A 21573-nucleotide genomic window follows, 5' to 3' on the forward strand; every position below is an offset into this window, starting at 1 on the left:
AAGACAACTTGAGACACAAAGCGTAAAAATCGCCTGTGATCTATGAAATTCTTTGAGCGCTCTGGTCAAATCGCTCTGTCACAGAAATAGGTCTCAGTCCTAACGGAATGGAGATGTGAGTACAACTGGGTAACTTATAGCCAAACTGCGAAGCTAGGCATGTTCCCTATAGATTGAATGCTGTAGTCAGACTTTGATTGATGCTAATGTCAGTTTGGGTTAGCTTGTACACTTGTCTTGTTGAACCCTGTGGGTATTGCGGGCAGTTCATTCTAGACGACAACCCGCTATTACCGCGATCAATATTTGATACATTATCGTCAAGATTTGTCTCAATGTATTAGTGTCACTGCAATGGTGAGTGATGGAGGGGGGTGGAGGTTTCAGAAAGGTGAAAAGGTTTCATTCTTCTAAATAGAGCCACGCTTACTGCATTTTGGGAGGATTTGCTAAGGCCTACATCACTTTTCCAAACCAGGGCCAGGCCGGTGTGACAGCGATCTCGCCCCCCCGTGATCTCGCCCCCCCGGGGGCGAAATCACTAGCGATCTCGCCCCCCCGGGGCGAAATCACTAGCGATCTCGCCCTCCCCGGCTAGTGATCTCGCCCCCCTACCTCGCCCCCCTTTAGCGATTTCGCCCCCCCCCAAAAAAAACGGGTTTACATGACATTTTAGAAGTTGATTGGTATAAATCACAAAATGCAGTTTCAGAATGATATAAGTACACGAGTTTGATACATAACTCCATTCATAGTATCAATATTAACGTAATTACATGGTAATAAGATAGTTTCAGACAAGGAGGGTTGGTTCCCTTGTATTCCCATTATTGCATATACCTGAGTCTTGACATAAAATGTATTTCATTGTATTCACCTGTCCTCAAGCAACCTATATATCTCCAATATGAAGTCTCTACCATGAAGTGACCACAAAAGAACTATGTAATGTCTTTATTAATTATGCAAATATTAGGTATTAATTAGAATAACGCACATTTTGGTATATGCACCTGGCCAAGGGATATCTTCACCTCCAACATGACTGTTTTTTCTAGTATTTAGGAACTGATGCATTTACCCGTGTTTCTTAAGACTGGTACTTTACCAGTGTTTGTGTAGCATTTAGCAACAGCTATATCAACTTGCGCGTAGATAGTGTTTATAATGAGAAACTATTATTCACGTGTGTTTTTGTTAGTGCTTTGGAAATGTTTCCAGCACAAGAAAGAAAACACTGTGACAAATTGAAAACATATAGCTGACGTATTCCGTACCATAGACGGTGTTGATTTATACGTTCGCAGTAGCACTGTTTTTATGCCACCTCAGCTGCAAAAATTGTCTTTTTCATTTCAATGTCATGTTTGCACCGAACAATATAGTATTGACTTTCGAGGTATGACATCTTACGGTACGGTAATAAGGTGCCATATAGGTACCAGGTAACACACCAGATACGTTACTCCCCAGGTGCAGTATAGTACCAGGTAGCGCACCTGTAATATGTAGTAACCAGCTGCTCTTGGGGGGGGGGGGGCGAAAACGCTAAAGGGGGGCGAAAACGCTAGTGATCTCGCCCCCCGGGGGGGCGAAATCCCAGGGGGGGCGAGATCGCTGTCACACCGGGATGTTTGCGGAAACGAAAAATTAAAGTTTATGACAATAGATATGCAAAATGCATGCTGTTCAAAGGCATACTGTTTAATTATTTGTGGTTCGTTTTGTGTTTTGTGGACTTTTATATCACATTTTTCGTTCCCCAAAACAGCCCGGCCGGGCCCTGGTTCGGAAATGTGAAAATTTATTGCGGGCGTGGCTACCAACTAGCTTTCAACCAATCAGAGAATTGCCTAAAAGTTCTCTTTAGGTAGATACGATCCTCTCATTCGCCGTCTAAATGCCACACTCATAACGCACTCGTTTAAGCCTTCCTAATGTATTTTGCACAAGCCATGGGCTAGGCTCTGCATGGGAGAATAATTGATATAGATACATCTTCCTCCTTCTTTTAGGTGAAGGTCGGCGTTCTTAGCATTTCAAGATACATCAACTTCAAAAAGTGCGCCAATCTATTCTACAAACAAAGAACCTATCCTAGCTGAGCTTAAGTGCTGACGGTATTGAGCTGGAGTTTTGCAGTTCAATCAGCATGTGTCAGCCAGGTCTAGCGCACACTGCCTCTTCCTACAGGTTGAGCCGACCCCATGACCTACACAGCTCTCTATTTGGAAGGCAATAACAGAAGACATATTCCAGGGGCTTCAGACAATCAGCCTGGATACATCCATTTCCGTCGTCCTGTAGAATAGGTCTAGAATGCGATATGTCTCAAAGTTTCAAAGTTCAACAACTCTCCATTGGCAAACATACTGGGGTTACTGTGAGGCGCGGACCGTCGGTACTTTATCAAAAAGTAGATCTTATACTTTACAATGATTAACTGCGTAAGTGACCTTCTTGGTTGAACTCTACAAGATAAATGCAGCTTGAGTAATATCTCTGGCCCAGGTAACGCCCGCATTTCATCACTTATCATATCACATCATTGACCAATTATTGCGATAGTCCACCTAACGACCAGTTTACTGGGTACAGAATCGAAACGACTGAGAATTTCCGCAACCCTGATGCTTCTGCGCAAACCCATCAAACTAAGCCGATTGTTTGCTTTTACTGCTATATTACAGAAGTTTAATGTGTTTTGTTATTCCAGCGATAGCGGTTTGCAATTTAGATTGGCGAAGAGTCAAAAGTAATCGTAAAACAAGCGCAACCTTTCTGACAACTTGCAATATTCATGAATATATATAGGTTATTCCATCTCTGAAACGCGTACTTTACAACTCTACTGTTCCAAACATTAGTTCTAAATCTACAATCTAGACGACGCGGCGGAATTACTCAGACAATAAAACGGAATGAAGGACCCACATGTCGGCTCGGGAACTCGGATTGCGTGTTTTTTATGACGTACTGTAAAGCTGTTTGAAGGTTATGGGACGTACATGACGTTCACACTAAGAACACTGTGTGAGACAAGGGGATAGCGTGACTCAACGTGTGATAGGACATACCCTTGACATTCATACATGATGCGTTAGATCTGTGTCGTGAAGAATATCTAATTCATGGTAATATTAGCTGACATACATTGCCCTATAGTTACGAGTTATGAGGATGCTGAGCATCACTTGATGACAAATTGCTATATCTTTATCTCCCGTTGCCATCTCTGACCCTTTGTTATTTAGCTCCCACTTCTTGCGAGAAATTGCTTACGGTCAGGTTCACTACAGTGCATACGGTCAAGATGTTCACTACAGTGTTTATGGTCAAGATCACTTTTACAACTCATCACCAAGGGATTTTAAGACGCCCACGTCAAGTTCAAAGGAGTCGTGACTTTGAAAGCTTGCCCTAGGCTCTGAGGCGTTGATGACGTAGTAGGACGGCTTAGAAACGCTTTGGTTGCCATGTTTGATTAGTGGCGAGGTGTTATGAATATAAGCCTGTTCCCCTGGTGTTTGGTTAGGCCTGTGTGTATCATTAATCATCTCTGATAACCCTGACAGGGCTCGGAATACCACCTGCATATGCAGGTTAGTGCAGGTAAAATTGGAGCTAGCTGTGCAGGTATTTCTGATATGATGTCTACTTGAACCTAACCTGCACTGGTCCATGTACTGGGTTTTATACATAAATGTCCTATGAGGTAGGTGTATATGGATTGTTATCAGCTGTATTGACTGTCACCACCTATGAAGTATAAAAATAGCAATGGTTTCTGAACAAATTAAGTATATGATCCATACTTCCTCAATTCATAGTGGTGCAGATAAACTTTGTAATTTCCAATGTTACCTGCAGATATGCAAAAAAAAACGTATTTCGAGCCCTGCCTGTGTATGAGCCACCACGTACCTGCCATGAGTACGCCATGAGTGGTACTGCCTGTTATAGTTAACTTTCAAACCCACAGAAAAGAAAATAGCCCCTGGATTCATCTTTCCTCCCATGAGAGCCCAGGTCTCAGAATGGAATATATTTCCAGATGGTGCCATGATACTGTATAACATCAAATATCGAAGCCATTGCAAAGCGAAAACATTCTGTTTTCGACGCCCAGGAATGGACAGGAAACAATGTCTTTTCTTTCTCTTTTAATTTCCACGTGAACGCCACATGATAGGCCTGGTGATATCATTTTCCTTTCCAAGTAGATTTCGTTTCATCACTCATTTTACGTTGGACATTATATTGCTAATATGAATGTTCAGCTAAATATTGGAGTTGGGACTTCACCAGCGATTTGACGGGGAAACTTTAAACTAAAATATATGTGCTACGATTGTAGTCTCACTGGCTTGTAAATTAGACATAACGTTAACGATCATCATATATCGACCACATGCATTTGAAGAGCGAAGCATATGTGCATATATACTAAGAGGGAAATATATTTTCCATCACCACAATTCTACTCTATAGAAGAGTACTTACTGTACAAGCAAGTGTTTGGCCTCACCTTTCGAGAGTCTTAGTAATACGAAAATCTCATTTAGAGTGAAGTTGAACATTCTAATACTTCTTTGCACATATTGATGGAAGAAAATCCAGATGGAGTCGGCATATTACAGAGATATGTACGGCGATGGAAATACGGGGGATATGGCACTCATATCGGTTTTGAAGCCCCCATCATCTCCAGCAGATGCATAAAGCCCTAGCTTGTAACACATAGCCAAACATAGCCTTCCGGCATTCTCCGACTATCATGGTTGGGAGTTAGTTGTTAGGAAGCTTATCTGGAGTTGTGAATGGGGCGGCAAGGCTGCCTACTAGTCTAATGTAGAGCTTTAGGTCTGTGGTCTCTGGTTGCCACGGCAACGGCCACTTTTCAAAATGGCGGATTGTCACCAACTGAAGTCCTTTTAAAATCTTGTCCAAAATAGACCCTACTTTAGACTCTGTAACTGTGACCAATTAATATTTCATTGATTCTAGCATGTGTTATTACTTGCTGCGCCTCACTGCAAAAACATTTTGAGCGAAACATTATATCATTATTTTTATTAAGATATGGGTAATGACATATGTTAGAATCAATAAAATATCTGTTAAGAATGAGCGAATTGGAGCTAGAACCAGATGGATTCGAAGCTACTATAAAACCCAGCGCCGACACTGGTTGGGAGTGGTTCGGAGCAAAGTCATGGGAAGGTCATGGATGTGTGACAAGGGCTTAACCCACGAGTCGAGTTCATACCATCTAAGTACTAGTACTCCAGGCCACCATAGTGAGAACTGTTTCAGAGTGTGTTTGTGAAAGATCAAGTTTAATCTTATTTCCGGTACCCCATAGGGTGGACATGTAGCTGCGACTGTTTTCACAGCTGACGGGTTGTGTGGTTACGTATGTGCCACTCTGCTTTCGGGTAGTGTTGTTCTTTAGCTGCCAAAATGTCCGGTTTTGACAGTATCTGTTGGCAGTGTGAATATCTCCGTAAAAGCGGTGATTATGTTTTCCGTGGCCGCGCGCGTGTCCTAATGTGTGAGGGCAAGAGTTCCCGACAATCAGGTGTTCAGTTGGATTCGATGATGTTTTTGTATTAGGGTAAAGTTTGGTGTTGCAATTCCAAAAATGCAGTGGGCCTCCTAGTGGCATGTCTTGATACTGCAATGAAATATCCTATTCATTTTACTTTAGTCAAAGAACTTTATTAGCATTTGGCAGGCTTCATGTCAAATAACACGATATGAATTATCGCTAATTAACACATGTAACGTTAGATGTGATTTATAAAGTTTTACAGACTTAAACAAAGTTTTTAAGTGTTTTAACAAAATTTCATTTTCTATTCTAGCCATCAATAATGGCGAGAATTTAATGTCTACTTAATCCACTTGCATCTTAAAGGTCATATAAAAAGAGTAGCGACATCTATGTAATTCATCTTAATCAAGGTTTAAAGTATACTGTATTTCCAAAGCCGTTTACTGTGACATAGTAGTTTCCAGCATGTACATCTATCGATTTAGATTTGTAGAATAATTGTTAGCTTTTATTTACGTTTTACCGAAGTTTGCTACGGTTTAATACATACAGCATTCGCGCATCACCAATGGTCCGTACTAGATGCACGTACTGTGCGAAACATCATAAGTACCTGGAGCTTTAAGTGGTTGAACAGCATGGTTGATGAGTAGAAGTACGGCCAAATGGATGCAATCTATAAATGAGGGTGGCACACTTGACATTGGTGCGCGATATTCGCCATCTAATGCATCACTTGTCAGAAGTACATCCACTTACTACCCTGCTGTCGGGCATTAACGATGGGGGCTACAGATGCGGGTTGCGGGATTACCACTATTTATCATATTGAAGACAACGGTGATGTCATGTGTGAAAAAGAATAACCCCTTAATAGCCTCAGCCTTTAAAAGTTGGCCCCAAATTTGGTAACCGTTACAGAGTGGTAATCCCCACTGCCTTGCGTTTTTCTGTGACGCCTGTTTGACTAGGATTCTGAAATTATTCTGCAGAGTGTCTAAACGTGAATCATATCGTTTCACCCCAACCTAATGTACTGGCGCCGGGAGATTCTATTAAGCCGAATGTGTATTCGTTACGGAGCTCTTGGGTCGATTTCTGAAATGCTGCAATCTCTAACTGACATGGCACACATGACAGACCGTTGGCTGAAGCTTACTAATTGGATTATCATGTGTCTAGCACTGATAAGAAGAGATTTGTCTCTTAAGTTTCTCCGGTTCTTTTCTTATACTTGCATAATGCACACGTCGCAAACTTTATAGCCAATACGATAGTAGGACTTACTGTTCACAAAATAAAACAGATCAACTCCTGGAGATTTTGCACGGAAAACCTCCCATCGCCACAGGCACTACTGTGACTGTTATCACCAATGAATAAGCGTGTGCTGGTCTTATGTTATGGTATGTGGCAATAGACGATGGCTTACAATGATGGAAGCTGGCGAGGTGAAAGATTGTTATTTCCACGTGAACTGTTTAGAAGCGTATTGTTATCAAGATAAAGCTTTTCCACGTACGGTTGAGGAGGGACCCCATTTCACACAGGATTAGTGCAGAAACGCGTCCTTTATCACTGAAAGGTCAAAAATTAATCATTAAAGTCAACTTAAGGAATGGTTCAGAACTAGTACAAGGGGGAAGTCAAGAGGACGATATCATATGTACGTGAGGAAGGGGGGCAAAGCCAAATCTCTAATTCTCCCTGTCATTCTGAACCGTTTCCAAGTCTATTCACCGTGATAGAAATTCTGAAAGAAAACATGATATTGTGTTAAAGAAAAACGATCATGGACATCTGAAAAGTTACAATGTTACTGATAATGTACAACCTTTACAGGTGACAATGACCTGTATTCGAGCTCTTTGGTATTTAGAATTATAAAAACTTGTACATGGATCTGCCAATGAATGTTTATAACCCTCCTCTAGTCACGAATTCCCTTGTACATTGAATTAACAGTTTGATATCCGATCCCTGTCCTTGGTGCTGAACGGTAGTCTCATGGTTGGGCTTTAAAAACCAGCGGTTAAAGCGTAAACCTCTTACTTAACTATGTATAAGAAAAGATTACTGAAGTACTGGTTAAGTAGCAGGTATCAATGTGGAGTTGGATTACATTATATAGCAAGTGACAGGATAGAGCTGGGTGGGCTGGTGATCGTAGGCAGTAAAACTAAACAGAGCTGTGGTTTGTTAAGCTCAAATATGCCTTGAAAGTAAACATTCTATATTTATTTGCAAATGTTACCTTTCTAATTTCTAATATTCTAATATTCTATTGTTTTCACCCCCGTAGTAATGTTCTTGTCACACACGATGGCTGCAGACGACTTTGTTGACTTCTGCAGCGACATGACGATGTACGAGCTTTATTGTGACAGTTGTAAGTACTTCTTCCTGAAGGCCGTCCACGACACGGCGAACAGAACGCACGGCGACCTGCCTCTGGTCCTGTGCAGCTGGCCTGACGTCATCCAGTAAGTCAAAACATTTATTATTTGTCGATGAAGGTTAGACATCCAGGTAATAAGATACGCCAAAAAGTAGTTACTCAAGCAACTGGAGATGATTTTGGAAACGGTCAGACGTTTCAAACAACATCCGTTGTTTTCGTCAGTGACACTGAAGAAATTCTGTTGGAGAGGGTTTTCAAAACCCTGCAGCTTCAGTCTAAAACTATCACTTTTGACAATTTTAGAAAATCAGGAAATATAATGGTGGAACGTGGGGATGGAGTAAAGCAAAACACGTCACAACGTGAACTTCAAGGTCATTGACTGACTTTGTTGAGACAATATTGACAGTTGTCCCCCCTTCAGGCGCCTAATGACATAATCTCAGTGCAATAATGTTCCATTCGACCACATAGGTCACTGTTTAGATTGTGTCTGCTAGGTCAATATCAAAACACTTCGCGGCGACAGAAAGTCTCAGTTACATGTATCAAGCGATTCTTTACGACACTGAGTAGTCTGTGTCTGGTTTAAAATTGAATCAAACATAAACAAGCTAATAAATTAGGTGAAGGTTCATTTGGAAAAGTGAATTTGTTCTTCATATCGTTAATTGTAGAAAATGGCGTTTTCTAGAGATTATGTCACACCAGGCAACATCATTCTAGGCAGTTAAAACAACTAGAGGTTAATATAGAATACAAAAACACGGTGTATTCCGTATCACCCCAGGTACCAACCCGACCGCGGCTTATTTTATGACAAACGGACCACTCAGATATTTAATCTAAAGTTCAACCGTCCTAGACTCCCTCCCAACCCGGTAAAATCTTCAGTTCAGCGCGGTATACTCCGGCCTCCAGTGTACCAGGGCATTGGCTCGCGGACGCCGGTGGACAAACGGTACAGAAACGACGCCTAGCGGAATTTGTAGGCAATGTTTTAGATGTAATGTTAACCATTAGGTTCATTAGGTTTCCCATTGGACTGTGAATAGCGACATTTAGCGGTTATTAGGATTACGACAAATCCATGTAGTGCACCTACTGGCGAATTTCGTATTCAACACGCCCTTACATGTGTACTCTATGAGCCTGTTTACTTGTATTTAAGTTCGTTACGTTAACAGAGAAGCGATTTCCGTTCCCAATGCCTCAGACGACACTTCTGAAGGAACTATAAATCACTGTTCAGAGGAATACTGCTAACGTTACATGTATTACTAAACTACGCTGACTATGGGGATATATTTGCCAGGGGAGTTTGGCCGGCGCAGTTCGTAAGAGGAAATGTAAACCTTCCCATGGACTGACTCACCAGGTCAATCATGCCCATTTATAACAAAGAATTCTTGGTGGAAGTTGGTCAAATATTTTCTGGCTGCAGTACCGTCAGTCGTTACTAGACGGCGCTTCAATACCGTCAAGCGGCGAACAGGTGTCACCTGTTTGTGGCGTGAATGGATGAATGGAGTATCAGAAGTTTGTTGCTCTTATTGAGGGATAACAGTACAGGTAGCTTCGCGGCATGATTGGGAATTACTCACGACTACGAGTCAAATGCACTGTCACGAACAAAAAGAAGCAAGTAGATTTCACTAAGTTGTAGAAAACCTGCGTAGCTCCACCAACATCTCGCTACTGCATACGTATGTGGAGATATGGGGCATGAGTAATCTCTGCCCGGAGTACAAGTAATGCAAAGTTGGCATAGCAATGAGGATACGGTCTCCAAGCAGATGTTGGGTTGAAAGAACGCGTAACATTTTCTGAGTGACGGCCGGGATTCTCTGACAGTCCCTTACCCCCAATAAGCAGATGAATAGTTAACTAAACGTCCTGTTATGTTAAAAGAAACGGATGGTGTCCACATATATTCTCGTATTACTTAAAACGCAAAAGACGTGATGTATACCTGAATATAGGTGGCGCTTCGACGGGCGGACATGGTGTTACCTGGGCTTCTCGCGCAGCACCTGAAATCCGTCCATTTATGTAAACTAATGTCTTAAATATAATTATAGATGTATGTAAAGAAGTCTGGACCTAATTTGAAAAGTTTTCACTGTGTTAAACCTACGGTCTCACGTTTTACAAGTCAGGACCCCAAACCCTATCATAGCCTTTTCTGCAGTACCGCTCCCGGCCGCGTCCTGAAAAGTGGCTAAGGCGACCGTCAAATTGCCAAATTTCGGTGTTTTCGGGAATGGGGAAATCACGAAAGGCTCGCAAAGGGGTTTGAATTTCTTAGGCTTGTTTAACTTTGTTTTGATAATACGACCATTCAAAATCAAGAATGACAGTTAATAAGACATTGCACAAAGAAAACCATTGGATATTAGTCATATATGACACGTTTCTTGTACATACTAGTGGTTGAAGTGATCCGGTGCACATGTTCTGTAAAGTGTAACGTTCTCTAGGGCTACAGCATTCAGGTCTCATTCGTACTGTGTGAAACAAGAAGGCATTCAACAAATGGATTGCTCTATTCTCTGTTGATCCATTGACAGGTCCAATTTTCATATCAAAATGCTGTAGGGTGTGGATAAGTTAACGATGCAATATATGCTCGAACGCCAGGGGGAACCACTTGGTCACGCCGTCTTATGAAAGAAGCGAATATTTATTTATTACACCATCACCTGAAGCAACACAACCTACCTCCTAATAACAGAGCAATGATATTAAGGATCTATTATTGACTTTATTCTGTGTGTTTGATTATTTTCATAATCCTTTTCAGCACTTTTCTCGATTTTTGCTCAGTGTTAGTGGTATCCAGTGAATGTCAGCCATGGCGTTACAATGATGAGGATTGTTTTTAACATTCTTTGTTCCCTTTCTTTCTCTTGTGTATCTTTCTGCAGGCCCTACTTCGAGTTGACGAGATGCCACGGACGTGTTGCGAGCTTGATGAATTGCTCAGACCAAAGTTTACACATTCTTAGAGACGAATTCATGCTCAGTGTCCACCGGAATTTCTTTGCTCATTGCAACGGTACGCACAGTCAGCATGTCGACCCTGAAACGGACGAGTTCTTGGAGATGATTTCAGCAATATCCTCCGTGTCATTCGCTATTGTCATCCTCATCATCGCTCTGTTAATCACCACGACATGTTCCCCAAGGAAATACATCAGATTCTGCTGTTCAAACGGACTGTAACTACTATCCAAAATGGCGACAATCGAACATGGCGGCGTGAAACAAACAACATAACGACCAACCACAAGGCTCCTGTATACTGCTGAATTATTTCCTTCAAACAGAATTGTCACAGAACTGTACACGGACTGAGTTATATAGTTCTGTATACGTAGTTACCTGTTCAAATTTGTTATCTTCGATGGGTCGTCTTTTTCGAAAATTAAAACTTGTTTCGTGAAAAGTTTATTACCTCTGTAAAATGGCGTAATAGTGAACGTGTAATAATGTTACGAATGATGACTTTATTTATGGGAGAAACTTTACCGTGAAGAAAATGAAGTGAAGCCAAATGTTCTTGTATATATCACACGCTAAGGGTGAAGAGTATACAGTCATGATGCATTGGTTTATCAATTAGAAACTAAGAGGACAAGATACTAGAAGCTGTTTCAGGAAGAAGATATCTTATCCATCCCACTCTGTAAGAGGAGAGACAAGATTGAAAAGCTGAACATTCCTCTAACAGTTAAACCTGTTTGCCTATTGATATTTCACTATTTGTACTTGGTTGAGGTTTCATTGTAGATACATGTTCATGTAAGTATGGGATATAAAAGGTTCAGTCCAACATTATGTGATACAATGGAGTTAAAGAGTTTTATTGGTGTAAAACCCGTGATGTATATCTTTGTATTTTCATTACCATGCGTTTGTTTAAGGCAACAAAGCTGCGAATGACACACATAGTAAAAGATGGAACGTATGCATCATGAATGCTGGCATCGTTCAATACTTCATCTGTAGTACGATACTTTCGATGGAAGAAACGATATGTGAGAGCAATGAAGGGAAGCTATTTTCGCACGTGATTTGAACAGTGCTTAGCGATGTGAGTTTTGTGTAAAAAGGTAACTCACATATGTCCAAAGTCTTACTAACAAAGGTTCAGGTTTCAACATTGTTAAGTTGACATAACCTTTGATGTTTGTGAGCTTGGGTATGACGGCATACTCTATCTTTACAAATAAATATCTGTTATTTCCAATCAATTGCTTCATGTTAGTTAATGTCCAGCACTGATTTCAATCATTTGTCTCAATCAATGCTTATGAACATAATTTATTCAACTCGCTGTTTTGGTGTCAGGACCACGAGTGAAAGAGACCCACTGTGGAAGAAGTCTTAACATTTTCGAGGAGTAAGTATCAATTCTAAAATGCCCTCTAATTGCCAAAGTACTTGCCAAAACTTATTAGAAATGTTAAAGCTCTTGCCACTGAGAGCAGGCTTGGAAGTGAAGATGGAGTGGAGAGGAATTAAAGACATAGTTAAGTGATCAGAATGACGAACACATGATTATATCTTTCTTTTCCTTGTCAGTCTGAAGTAGGACTAAGATGTCCCACAATGTTGTGACATAATCTTCCCAATCAAAGAAGATGACCTCTAAAACCCATATGACAACGTCAGATTGTCATAATAGAGTTGTTTTGTTGGGAAACAGTATTGTTAATGCCATTCATGATTTTATATGAAGTCAGACTTAAAACGTTTTGCTTGTGGAACAAAAATATATATGCACAACTCGCAGCCTTCGCCTCCCTTCATATCTCTTTTAATGTCAATCCGTAAACAAAGTCAAGTATACATTTCTCATAACAGAAGTTACACGGTATGATTGAAAGGAAAAAGTTGAACTGAGACTAATACCTGAATATTGATCTGAAGCAACTGATCACTTCCGCTAAGCTTTCAGTTTGCACACGATGTCAGAAGTGAAGACAATGAAAGTACCAAAAAAAGTTTAACTATCGAAAAAAGCATTTTCAAAGCCAGACATGGGTGTAGCATTTGGATAGTATGACAAAATTGATTGATTCCACAAAAGAATGTCTAGTAAACAATATGCTTGAAAGGTCATTATTTTTCGGTGCCGATATACATTTCAACGATTTTACTGTTGAAATCAGTTCTAAGTCCTCATTAGATACTGGAACATGATGGCTGAATCATATCACACATCATATAAATATATTTTCTATGTGCTTATAAGTTGCAATATTATATATTTTCAGGACGATTTTGATAACATTGTACGTAGGTACCTGCACATTCAATCCCAAACATGCATATCTGCATATATCCCGGGCTGAGGCCATACTAACTTGGTTTTGTAGAAGAAGAGTTATTGAAGACACAGAGCAATCGATTACATCATAAACCATAACGCTTATATCATTGTTCTTTCATCAAAATGTTTTTGTCTTTGTTTTATCATTTTATATTCTAGTCTACATATTTTTATTACATAAGTGGAGGAACAGTGGAGTAAAAGCCCAAAGTTATCAGGAGAATTGATGTGGATAAGGTCTCCAAGCAGATGTTGGGGTGAAAGAGCATAACGTTTTCCGAGTGATCATCCAGGCTTCTCTGACTTATCCTTTCCCCAAATAAGCAGATAAACGGTTGAGTAAAAGGAAAATCTTGATGAAGGAAATCATCTAGTATCCACCTTTCTCTTTAATCCACTAATAACGTACAAGATGTGATGTATACATGAATGTAGGTGGCGCTTCGACGGGCGGACATGGTGTTACCTGGGCTTCTCGCGCGGCGCCTAAAATCGATCTTTTATATGTCAATAAGTGTTTGAAAAGTAATTCTTTGTGTATATAAAGATGTCTAGACCTGTTTGGGAAAGTTATCACTGGCTTTGAACCTTCTTTCATGTATATTTTCGCCATCTACAAGTTGAGGCTTTAAACTCTATCATAGCCTAACCTGCAGTACCGCTCCCGGCCGTATCCTGAAAAGTGGCTTAGTAGACCGTCAAATTGTCAAATTTCGACGTTTTCGGGAATGGGGAAATCGCGAAAGGCTCGCAAAGGGGTTTAATTTTTCAATCATATTTGACTTTGTTTTCTATATTGTGAGCATTTTGAAATCAAGAATGATGATATTCAAGCATTCCTGTCAATATTCAAGACATTTCACAAGCAAAACCATGAAATATCACTTCAGTATTCCACCAATAGACCAACCAGTGTACATGCACATCTCTATAGCTTGTCTCGGTCAGTAGGGCTACCTACACCACATCCAAATCCCCAATCTTATCTTGTGAAACAAGAAGATGTTGGAATATCTTAGTTTGCCCATCAATAGATTAATTCTTCAATTCGAAATGATGTGTTTATGCCTCAAATAAGGCTGCAGTATAACGTTGAGCGCCTGGGGGCGTCTGATGTTTTTTTGGCGGCGGAAAAAATACTAGTAATACATCACAGATCAGATGAATTTTAGATGATGACCACTCCAAATAAAACGACGATAAACATCAGTTCATGCTAGATGTAGCGTAAGAATAGAGTCATGGTCTAAAAGTACTATCAACCCAACTAGAATTAGTTCAGGATTCTGAATTTGCTTCGTCGTTCCGGATGGCATTTCAGGTGTAACAGACAGATGTAGTTTCCTTTCTCAATTTCCTTAAAGTAACAACAATGAGACTTTCTTCCCTTATGTGACACAAGCACGATAGGAGAAGGAAAGAATACAAAACTAGACGACTACATGTAGACTTGTACAGTTGGATGTTATGACGTCGACTCAGGTGTGGTTGAACTATCGGGCATGCACATCTGCATAGAGCCATGGTCTCCATCTCAACATGCACTGCAGAAAAATATGTGGGAAAGATATTATACAAATCAGAAAGTTTAGTGTACAGTTTTGTTACGCACATGGATGAGAGGCACATGTTGGTGCACTATGTTTCATTCTACTTCCTTCCACCTATGTTTTATCTAGCACCGTGTCATCGAGCGTCACAAATATGTTAGTACCAAAACATTACGTAACTTAGGAGGTGCCATGTCTTTATGTCTGCTGTCCTTTGTATGGAAACTGATTGAGAAGTAAAACATTCGTGTTCAACGGCGTCACAACGTAACGCTGCATAGATACTTGACACAGTTACACAATGAAGTACTCGACAAGCGGCATTGTTACATAAGTGCAAGTATCCACTAGCAACACCTGGAAGTGCCAGCAATCCACGATCAAGAGTCATCCTCCAAACAGCGGTCAGTCACTGTTATGTAGTCACACAAAGCCGATTATGTAAATCAACACCCTTACGTCACTCAAGTACCATTTTGAGAGGATCAAAATAGAAAATCCTTTGTTCAACGACGGCTAAGGCTGTTTTAGCTAGTCATGCCAAACGCACTTCAATGGAAACATGAACAGAAAAGTTATCCGTCCTTTCTCACAATTCACATTGGCTACTTAGAATGTTCATCTACGTTTAGAGATGAAAAAAATGATCACAACCGTAACTACAGATTAGATTCACAATACGAGATAGATAGGTTTCTTGATTTATCATCGGAATGTGGTCTAATGTAGTCAAAAAATGGGCAAGTCCGTCTCTTTCCGTCCTTATAAGTGAACAATGTAACCAGTGGCCCATGACAGTGTCCGGGTACTTATAGGTGTGCCCGCGACTACACGCACGTCAAAGGTTCAGGTCAGGTTGGATCGACGGCCTATCACGATCGCCTGTTTAAAGCTAATTCATCATTTTTCCACTGTCAAAGCCATGGCTGCGCGAAGCGACTGGTGTCACTTTTACGTAAGTATGACTCAAGTTAGTTTATCGTAGTTGGGCAGTATAGCCGCTGTTACACATTGCCGATTGTAAACCACCCAACATTTTACAAACCATGGTTAGGAGTTAGTTGTAAGCAATGTCCTCTGTGGCCGGGATTTGGTCGGCAAGATTCCTATAAGTATCCCAACCCAGCGCCGACTTTAGTTGGGAGTTTATCGGGGGCAAACTTTGAAGTCACGGAGGCCCTGTGACAGGGGCTTACTTTACATAACTTTGTAAGACAGGGCACAATTTCTGAAGTAGGCTTTGGGTATGGGCAAAATGTGCAAGTTACATAATGTTGTAACGGTTCAGGGAAAGGAGAGAGCTCGTCCCAGAAATGTCCATGTAAAGGCATACACGCGATGAAACTGATAGCCCGTTTCAGTAGAGAATAGCAAGAAAGGGCGCTCTTTTATAGCTGGACATGGATGGAAACTGAGTACAAAAGTAGCTAGAGTTTTAGAAATATTCGATATATCTATAAATAGATATGATGGCGTCTTTGATATAATGTTTGCTCACCTTTATCCGCGGGATAACCTATATTCGTTGTATTTGAAAGTAGCGAAATTGGGGATGTCAAATAGACGGACGGTATTTTCAAACCGCAATATTTTGAAAAAAGTGCAATCTTTACACCACCGTCCATAGACTTGGCATTCCTAAATACCCTGTTAGATACAGCGGATATAGGGTACCCCGCGGATAAAGGTGAACTAGCGTTATATATATACAATTGTGTGTTCTTTGTATTTATTGTTGTCCCTTTTCATTAGGTAAAGAGCACGTTTATACCTAGAAAATAACCTAAGTTTTCAAGCAAAACGAGTTTGCTGACCTTGTGCTTTCCAAATCTATCTACAGACAAGAGATGACGTCATGAAAAAAGCTTCACTGCAGGTTAAGCTACAGCTCATCCGGAAACAGCTGGATGCGTTCGCAGTTCTAGAAAAGGAAGTGACGTCACATTTCTCAGAGGACACGTTCCTTAACAACATCAGAAGACTGGAAAACACATATAGCAAGAGCCAACTTCAAAGTTTAGAAGTCGTCACCAACTTAGCGCTTTTCCGACAACTTTTGTTACGGTTACAACTGGACAACAACCATGGCAACAGGGATGTAGACGACAGGGGTGTTTTGGAGTACTTTGTGGACATTTTGCGTCTCATTGATGATATGAAGAGGTTAAACAGGTATTTCACAGAGAGGGTGTACACACCACTTGTAGAGAACCTCTTTCCAGCTCACGGCATGGAAAAGGCAGCGACACCTCTCACAGGTCACGCACAGGCGGTCACCGTCTTGTCTGAAAAAGGGAAGAAGACCCTACAGGCGAGAGCGATAGAGAACGGGACCCAGGCTTCAAAATGTGACGAACGAACCGCCAAGTTTCTACGGACAGTTAAACGACTTTTTAAACTCGAGCAGCGGTGGAGCAGGCTGTCGTCTGACGGGCCGATCTCAGTCGTTCTCTTCGAGGCGGAGACGAACAAGAACAGCGAGGAGACCGATAGTGTCAGACCCTTCCATCTCATCTCTCGGCTGGTACCAGACCTGGTCGCGAAGGCGGGTAAAGCGGTGGCCATCACGGAGAAGTGGGTCACGCTGTTTGTTGGGATGTCCGAATGGGCTGGCAAAGACGAGAGGAGTAGTCGTGAGAGACAGATTGAAGAACTCCGCGGGAAAATTAGTAAGGTAGGCTGAATATCCACGTAACGTTACACACATGCGGGATGTGCTATATCATCATCACAGTAAACTTGTCTCCTGTATTGTAGTTGTACTGGGCGTGCATGTCTGACCTTTTATTATCCATGTACAATGTGCCTTATGAAGAAATAAACTGTTCTTAAAACTTCAAAAGATTAGACTCACAGGAATTTTCGACTGAATCGCTCAGTCCTCTGCAGCTGCCTGACCCACTGGACACGTGATTATAGATACGTGTGACGTCATGGGTCAAAGGTTGTTAGAAGTCGATGTCGCAACCCGTCCCGATTGAGAGAAGGTCAGTGGAGAAATGAGCAAATATCAGTCCAGTATTCTAAATATCAAGATTCAAGACACTTCAAAACTTTGTGGCCGGTCGTGTCCAGTGCTATTAGGTCAGATAGCCGAAAAATTCCTATGAGTAAAACATTTCATTTCTTCATAATGTATTTTAACAACTAGATAAACTTTCATGCTAATAAAATGTTCCTTATTATGTTTTGTTACCATTGCTTGACAGACTTCACAGACCATCCAAGAGATTCATAATCCATTTTAACGGTTAGATAAACTGTCATGCTAAAATAATGTTCCTTACTATGGTTTGTTACCATTGCCCGACAGACCTCACGAACCATCCAGGAGCTGGAGACGAAACTGGCGGACTATCGGGAGGAGCTGGCCGGCCTGACAGCTAAGGACGCCCGCTATGACGAGCTGACGGAGGCGTTCCAGATGGCGTCCGTGTCGTCAGAGGAACTCAGCACTGACATCAGTGATCTGGAGGAAACAGAGAAGAAGGTAAATGGGTGTTGTTGATTTCTCGGATAATCTTTGCATATTTCTCGGTGATAATTTTCATAGCGCCTGCTTTGTGTGCACTCTTTCACTCTCTGTGTCTTTGTCCTTCTGTGTGTGTGTGCCTCACTTTCTCTCTGTTTCTGTGTGTGTGTGTTTGTGTGTGTGTGTGTGTGTTTGTCACGGTGTGTTCGTGTGTGTGTGTGTGTGTGTGTGTGTGTGTGTGTGCGCGCGCGCGCGTCTGTGTGTGTGTGTGTGTGTGTGTGTGTGTGCGTGTGTGTGTGGTGGCTGTGTGTGGCTGTGTGTGGCTGTGACAGTCAGGCTGTGTCGCTGTGTGTGTGTGCGCGCGCGTGCGTGCTTGTGTGTATGTGTATCGCGATCCCTCTCTCACTCTTGCTTTCTGCCCCCTTCTCTCTCTCTCACTCTCCCCGGCCCACATAACGTTATATCATACACATCTATGGAATGATGGACTGCTACAGATGACCAAGCAGCTAGAAGAATTCTCGAGGCGGAAGGATATAAAGGAGTACGAGGAACTGAAAGAAGAGGCGGGGCACATCCAGCAGAAATTACAGTCGACAAGGTAAGCAGTTATTGGTGAGTAAACCCGAACTTGAGCAACTCCTGTTTTTAGATATACCATTTACTATTATGTTCAACATTGTTTCCATGTTGGTGTTCATTTCAAGGTTGGAGGTGACTTAGCTAGGGGAAGAATGTCAAGTGTACGTAGAAAAAAGTTGTATGGCGGGGAAACCAGTACGGTATCTTTGAAATAATATTGGACTAGTTAAATTCACACTTAAAAAAAAGGGAAAAGACAGGATTTCATCAAAGAAACTAAAGTAGAACAGGCAACATTTTGAGATGTCCGTCTGTTTCAGACAGGATCTGAAGTTGGCATCCTATCGCAGCGCCCTCCTGCGAGACGACATGGAACTGCTGCTGAACGTGCTTCCCAGCTTCCAGCGACTCGGCATCGGGGTCAAACAGAAGATGGCCAACATAGAGGAAAAACTGAAAATGGAAAGAGAAAGGCAGCAAAAACTGGAGGAAGAATTGCAAAGTCTGGACCTAAACAGTAAACGAAGCGATATAGCTGATGCGTATGTGACGTTAGGAACAATTTTGGTATCTATTGAAGTTAAAGATGTTTAGTTTAATGTTCAAAATATTTAGTGTGTGCTTTGCTGTGATCTGAATGTTGCTTTGTTGTAAAATAAAGGTATTTGGCACGTTTGGCATCTGAAGTCACATGTAGATTGACGGAAACACGTTCCCCACCATACACTAGCGCCCTCTATTGAAGTTCATTAGAACTGCATATTATGTTGGCAGCACATACCAACTATCCTTTCCGGACTAGCAGAACAGCTGCGCAGTGTTTTTAATCCGAAATTGGCAACCTACCACGCCACGTACGGGCTTAAGCCTGTGCTGACCGATTTAGATAAGACTAGATAACCTCTCTGTCTCCTCGTTGCTTAAGACTGGTAAACTGTGGCTCGAAACTTTCTTAATTGATGCATGTCGTCCGAATTATGAAGTTGTAAGATAGGTCATTGTACAACGTTACTCCCTTTCCTGACCTTACAGGTGATTAAAATTTGTTAACAAAATTAAAAATAAAAATAAAAACGTTCCAAAATCCTTTCATCGTGTCAGGGATCCTTATAAAGTGGGAAACAAACTAGCACGAACTAACATCGAAAGATTAATACAAGTTATGACGTTGCATTTTATACTGACGAGGGGCATGGGGGTGGGGGAGATTGACAGCAGAGTATTTATCGGCTGTGATGAAAAAAAGAACGCCTATAAGGAAGATAGATATCCGGCTGGAAGCTCAGTCGTGCTGCCTATGCTGTGACATTGTAGTGTGACCCGCTGGATTCCCCGGATTAAACGATGGTATCGTTTGCCGAGACGTCAATCAATCTGGTACATGTAAGGTCCGCTGAGAAAACAACAACAGGACATACATCCTTCTGTTGGAGGAGCCTCTACTGGTTTCTAACTGTGTATAACCTTTACGGTAAGCAACAACCTTACCTGCGCCGTAACACTCAAGGTAGGAGCAGTTTTATTATCATCTTATGTCATTTATTTTCATTGAAAACAAGACCATATGTACATGCGTAGGGTTGTGGGGTCACCGCCTGTGTAATACATAGTCCATAAAACAGGGTTCATGAGTTATTTTATTTGCACATTCACATCAGTCAAATGCACTGCGTGTGTGTTTGTGTTTTCAGTTTCAACCAAACCAACAGTTGTTTTATTATCATATATTGTTATCATCCAACCCTGGTGTTGTGTAGGTGACCTCTGGCATGTCCTAGATCGATGAGCATGAGAGGTTGAACATTGACACCCAACTGATGCGCAGGTTTGGGCTACAGCAAATTTACCCCGCTGTCACTCAGTTTGTCGTGTCGTAATACACTACATGTCATGGCGGTATGACAAATTCTGGGGTAGCCCTGTCGGGATATAAAAGATTAGCGCTGGAGTTAGAATGTTTTTGGAACATACGGTGTGTTGTCCTGTGGGTAGTACAGCTTATAGTACATGTGTATGGTCCTGTCCAAAATGACTGGCATGTCTAAGTCGACCCAGGTTTCCATGCTGTAGCCCTTCCATCTTGAGTCTTGCCGCAGTGTAGCTCAGCTCCGTACATTTTAACTCCCATTCTGAAAAACAGCCCTCAGTTGAGGCTGAAAAGGGTACGCTACTTAATATCCATTTAACGCCTTCTAAAGAACGGCCCTAGCGTGCCGGCAGACCACTTGACCTTTTCCTGCCTCCAGGGAACTGACAGAGTACTCACAGGCGCACAGGTTACAAGTACATTAAGTTCTCCAGTGCGGTGTTACCAGGAATAGAATAATGGCTCGCTACTAAGAGAAAGTGCTCAGACCGTCTTTGTACCAAACTGGCTACTTACCGTGCAATCTAGATTAGTCTAGTTGATAGAATATCCTTCAAACAGTTTGAGAGGCATAAAAAGTGTTGACGGTCCACTGTTTGAAGAATATTCTATTAACTGTATCCAAGGATACGTGACTGATGAACCTCTTCAACTATAATTAGTCTAGCTGAACATATAGTAAAGGTATCAAATCGGCTGTAACTATGGCTATCTGTGAAATGGCCCTTAGCCTTGTTGTTAGCCGAACAAATATGGCTTTTAGCCAGGGCCGGCAGAGAATCTGTTCGGCAGCCAAGGCAGGTCTT

At 41.6% G+C, this 21573-nt stretch overlaps 2 protein-coding genes across 5 annotated transcripts in view; both read left to right on the forward strand.

The window, feature by feature from the left end:
* LOC118424087 overlaps positions 1-12214 on the forward strand; it is a 40875-nt gene extending 28661 nt beyond the window's left edge. For all 3 annotated transcript variants that reach the window (XM_035832578.1, XM_035832579.1, XM_035832577.1), the window contains exons 3-4: positions 7860-8040; positions 10886-12214. In XM_035832578.1, the coding sequence (XP_035688471.1) occupies positions 7860-8040; positions 10886-11183 (479 nt within the window). In that variant the 3' untranslated portion in view covers positions 11184-12214. The remainder of the gene's footprint in view (positions 1-7859; positions 8041-10885) is intronic.
* A 3510-nt stretch (positions 12215-15724) lies between these two features.
* Positions 15725-19925, forward strand: LOC118424045. 2 transcript variants are annotated; one of them, XM_035832492.1, is made up of 5 exons: positions 15725-15801; positions 16687-17520; positions 18160-18336; positions 18816-18933; positions 19221-19925. In XM_035832492.1, the coding sequence occupies exons 1-4, from the start codon at positions 15769-15771 to the stop codon at positions 18921-18923; spliced, it is 1152 nt and encodes a 383-aa protein (XP_035688385.1). In that variant the 5' UTR covers positions 15725-15768; the 3' UTR covers positions 18924-18933; positions 19221-19925. The 2 variants fall into 2 exon arrangements, with proteins under 2 accessions (XP_035688385.1, XP_035688384.1); XM_035832491.1 differs by having other exon boundaries at positions 18816-18919.
* Positions 19926-21573: the final 1648 nt, after the last annotated feature.

The sequence above is a fragment of the Branchiostoma floridae genome, chromosome 10, assembly GCF_000003815.2.
Source record: "Branchiostoma floridae strain S238N-H82 chromosome 10, Bfl_VNyyK, whole genome shotgun sequence".
Classification (NCBI taxonomy): domain Eukaryota; kingdom Metazoa; phylum Chordata; class Leptocardii; order Amphioxiformes; family Branchiostomatidae; genus Branchiostoma; species Branchiostoma floridae.